Below are 4,164 nucleotides of genomic sequence, written 5' to 3' on the forward strand. Positions count from 1 at the left end.
TTGTCATCAATAGCAATGTGTGTTATAGGACCATAACAGCATTTGCTAAAACATTCATTGTTTAAATACGTGATATACATTGTATCAAATAAAAAAAATCTTCATTTGTGTATATACATTTTCTCTCTCTAAACTATGTTTAACTCTTGAAAGATAAATCCACTATACAATGTAGAGTTTAAACAATTAATATGGATAGTATATAGTCCAATAATGGTTAACAACAAATAGAGAAGAACTAAATAGCATACACAAAACATGAAACATATCCTGTTGTCAATCATTTGTTCATATTGAAAAAGAACAGTAATTTCTTATATCAGTATATAAAATCACAGTTACTTAATTCATTTCATTGAATAAATATATTCTTGTATTTTGTTTATCTAATTTTCATCATCAAAGAAACAAAATTCAACTTTTTCTTATTTTTATTGATGAATTTGGGTATTCCATTAAACGGAGAATACAATAAAGATAAACTGAACATTTTGAAAAATAATTAAGAAAACACTGGACCTACGACTGCCACGGGAACCCATTGTTTGGATTCCGCCTGCCAGTACAGGATGTTTTCAGTTAAACCTTGATGACCGTGTCCTGCAAATCCAGTCACAGTATTTAGCCAATCTTTTGAAAAGAAAGGAGGTACTTTTTTGATATATTCTTAATCGCAGTAAGCGTAACATTTGATGCTCTACATTAATGTTTCATTACCGGTTTTTAAACACTGCGCTTTATGATAGTGCTTTACTGGTTGTTAGAAACAAAGTTCACCTCTAAACTCCTATTTTCTGAAATTAAATATTGATGTTTCACATGTATCTCTCAATATACCTGTAAGATGAGATCTCCATTGTGACTAAGACTGGTATCATTAAATGTTTCCATTCCATAACATATCATTCTCTCACTATCACAGAAATAGTGAAGGATTGTCAGTCTAAAACTGGAGGCTTCTACGTGTGTGAATTCTGTTTCATGTTATAAAATCGTAGATACTGCATCTATGTCCGACGTGCTGTTCTGTGGTTATTGTCAGACAATTTTGTGATAAGTTTTGGCATTACACCAAGGACGTTAAACGGTACCGATAATGCATGTGTGCGATACAAGGTTTGCACTTGATTTTTATGGATCAAAACAAAACACCACACGAAATGCATCTTTGTATGAAAATATGACACACATACTCGCATCACAGAATTGCGTTGTCGTGGAATAGCAAACAGCTAGCATGCTATGGTCTAGTACTCAGACAGTCGAACTTAGCTTCCGCCGTGTGGTTTGTACCTTCTTCAGTTGCGGTGACTTTCAGTTCGGTGAATCCGAAATGTAATGCTACCGCGATCCTCCGTGATTTGCCACGGGAGTTGTCCGGTATTTTTACACGTAATTCTCCTAACCGACGACAACCTGGATCGCTCGTATACACCGGAGATTCTGCTGTTGACTCGTATACTTCCACTGTAGCTACGGTGTCTGAAGCATGCGTTGGATGATATACGTGTTCCACCTTCGTTTTACCCATGATAAGGGGCTGACCAATCTTCACCATTACCTTGAAAATATCGGTGGCCATTTCGTTTCCATCACAGACACAATGGTGTATTCTATGATGTTTGCTTTCGTCATATGGAACATTTGTGCAGATCCCATATGTCCTTGGGCTTGCCCGCTCACAGATTGCCTGTGGGGAGTGCCCGAACATTACTGCACCCTTCAGGACGGCCAGGTTGGCTTCAATCGGACGAATTGCAACCTTTTCAGGGAAAGACGACTTTTTCTTCATGTGGTCTGCTTCCGAAAACCCTCTAACAATTAAGACAGTGTTAACACGATCAAATGATTTCTTCTTGAAAAGGCGTTCAAGTTGTTCGACAATTGCGTTCATTGGACCTTCAAAAAATTCAATCATCTGATTGGTTGGAATTTTCAGCTTTCCCCTCTTTACAACTACTGTAGTAGAGAAGTTCGTTTGCTTCTCCGAAAGAGCCTTTTCTAGGATATACAATAAATTGATTCCAACACTGACATGAGTTCAGAAAAAGCCCCGAATAAATGTAAAAATGAGTGGAGTAGCGCTACAATATTTACTCTCAGGAGTGAGGGAGAGACATCAAACAATTATGTACTGTGACGTCATCGGAAATCGACGTTTTGACTAGCTGGCCGATTGGCCACATGTGGCAGTCAAGGGTCTTTTTAGCGTGGCCGAATTATCGGCCAAGCGGCACACTAATGGCTAAATATCGATCAATTTTGGTGAAACCTTGTATGTACAGTGTATGTACAATATACAAAGACTGAAACTAAGTTCGAACTTGAGCAAAATAAAGTCTAACTGGTGTTAGGTTACAGAAGGACGGGAGGTCGGGTGGCGCAGTGGATAGCGCACTTGCCTTTCACCAAGACGGTCGGGGTTCGATTACCCAATCGGACGTGAAAAGGTATTGGGTCACCTGCCCGACCACGTTGGTTTTCTCCGGGTACTCCGGTTTGCTCCCCCAGCTAGACCTCCGCACGCTAACATCCGGGCTATCAAGACTGATTAGTATAAATTGTAAAAAAGTGTTTTATAATTGCTGTAAAATGAATAAATTTTATATATTTATAAGGACGGATAATATTTTTTGCATACTTTATTTTTACCATTTCATATTTGGTTGAATACTTTTTTTTTTTTTTTTTTGCTTAAATAAATATGCTTAGTTTAACGAACCTAGGAAACGCCTTTGTGAAGACCAGTGAATATATTATTCTGTATCAATTTACAGCTACAAAAGCAGATAGTTGTATCGTGATACGTATCGTACCGTAGGCATCGTACCGCGATACGTACAATGTACCGTATCGTGAGGTATGTTTATAGTTTCAGCCCTAGCGTATAGGGAACATATATACATGTATTGCAAGAAATCTATTCATATTTTGTTAGCTCGATTTCGCTCAGCATGGGCACAAACTGTGAGATTCTTTTTCCAATTCCTGTCAGTGAAGTGTTTTTTTAAATAGAATAAATAAGACTGTATGCTAGAATTTGGATTCGTGGTTCACCTCTGTGATAAAAAAGAATCATAAGAATCGAACAAATGATCATCTTACTTGCCATCTACCCTGCTAAGCATCAAACTTAGATCTACCTAGATGCATACGGGGAAATACTTGGCAAGGAGCATTCTGGGAGCGAGGGTTTATATTGACCTTTAGTTATTGTCAAGGTCCCTAGTTTCAAACGTGTTATATCAAATATTGAATACCCCGTTCACACAGCTGTGCGACTTTACGAAGACCATGTCGATCACCCCGATCTTCCCCGATCTGAAAACTCGGGGCATTATCGCTGTCAAAATCCAGCAATTTAGGAAATTAAAGACTACATCACGACTGCACTGCGATGCCCCTACGTCAAACGTACACCTAGACCAATTCCTCCAACTAAGCGGTCATTTCTACTACGTTGCAGTACAACATACATGACCATACTACGTTGTAACACAGACCTAGAAGACTTTAGGACGATGCCGTTTCTAGTACGCTTCTAGTACAATTTGTGGCGATGTCTATATATATCGGGGGTGTTCAAGCAACTCCTCATTTCCTTCCTAACTTCGAAGATGAACGGACCTGATGCTGATTTGATTCAACTGGCTCTGCTCCAACACGAGCAGATGCTGGTTGAAATCCGGATGGAAGAAGTAATACAGAGGAGGAGGAGCCCAAGAAGATACTGGGTACGACCATGACTGGCTTCAGACAGGAAATTCCAGTTTGGGCATTATGACTGCTGAGAGAACTTAGATTGAAAGACACTACCTCCTTTTTTCAACTTCTTGAAAACGGCTTGAAATAGTTGCCGATGATGCTGCATTTTTATTACGGCCACAGAGATCTCACCACAATGCTATCACGCTGTTTGTACGATAATAGCGTTCCCACTACGTTCTAAATAAGAATTTGCCTCGCTTTTTGTTGGACACGACCCGGCTAGCTTATTTTGTGCACGTTCAAAATAAGCGTGCAGCTTCCAGACCTAGGAGATCCCACCCTACCAGACCACGCTCATTGGGGTCCTCCTACGATTGTCTCACGTTTTGGGGCCGATTGGCAACGCTATTTATTGCTATCGATGACAAACTTAATAAAGCCCGGTAGGGCTTTATG

The 4,164-nt window shown here is 39.5% G+C and overlaps 1 protein-coding gene across 1 annotated transcript; it reads right to left on the minus strand.

Moving 5' to 3' along the window:
- Positions 1 to 1,184: 1,184 nt before the first annotated feature.
- Positions 1,185 to 3,112, minus strand: LOC110445344 (heat shock 70 kDa protein 12A-like). The gene is made up of 2 exons (XM_021489905.1): positions 3,106 to 3,112; positions 1,185 to 2,001 (listed from the first exon to the last, which is right to left on the minus strand). Exons 1-2 carry the CDS (start codon positions 3,110 to 3,112, stop codon positions 1,241 to 1,243), a joined length of 768 nt encoding a protein of 255 aa, XP_021345580.1. The 3' UTR covers positions 1,185 to 1,240.
- Between the last annotated feature and the right edge of the window lie 1,052 nt (positions 3,113 to 4,164).

Source organism: Mizuhopecten yessoensis, unplaced genomic scaffold, assembly GCF_002113885.1.
Source record: "Mizuhopecten yessoensis strain PY_sf001 unplaced genomic scaffold, ASM211388v2 scaffold2213, whole genome shotgun sequence".
In the NCBI taxonomy this organism is placed as follows: domain Eukaryota; kingdom Metazoa; phylum Mollusca; class Bivalvia; order Pectinida; family Pectinidae; genus Mizuhopecten; species Mizuhopecten yessoensis.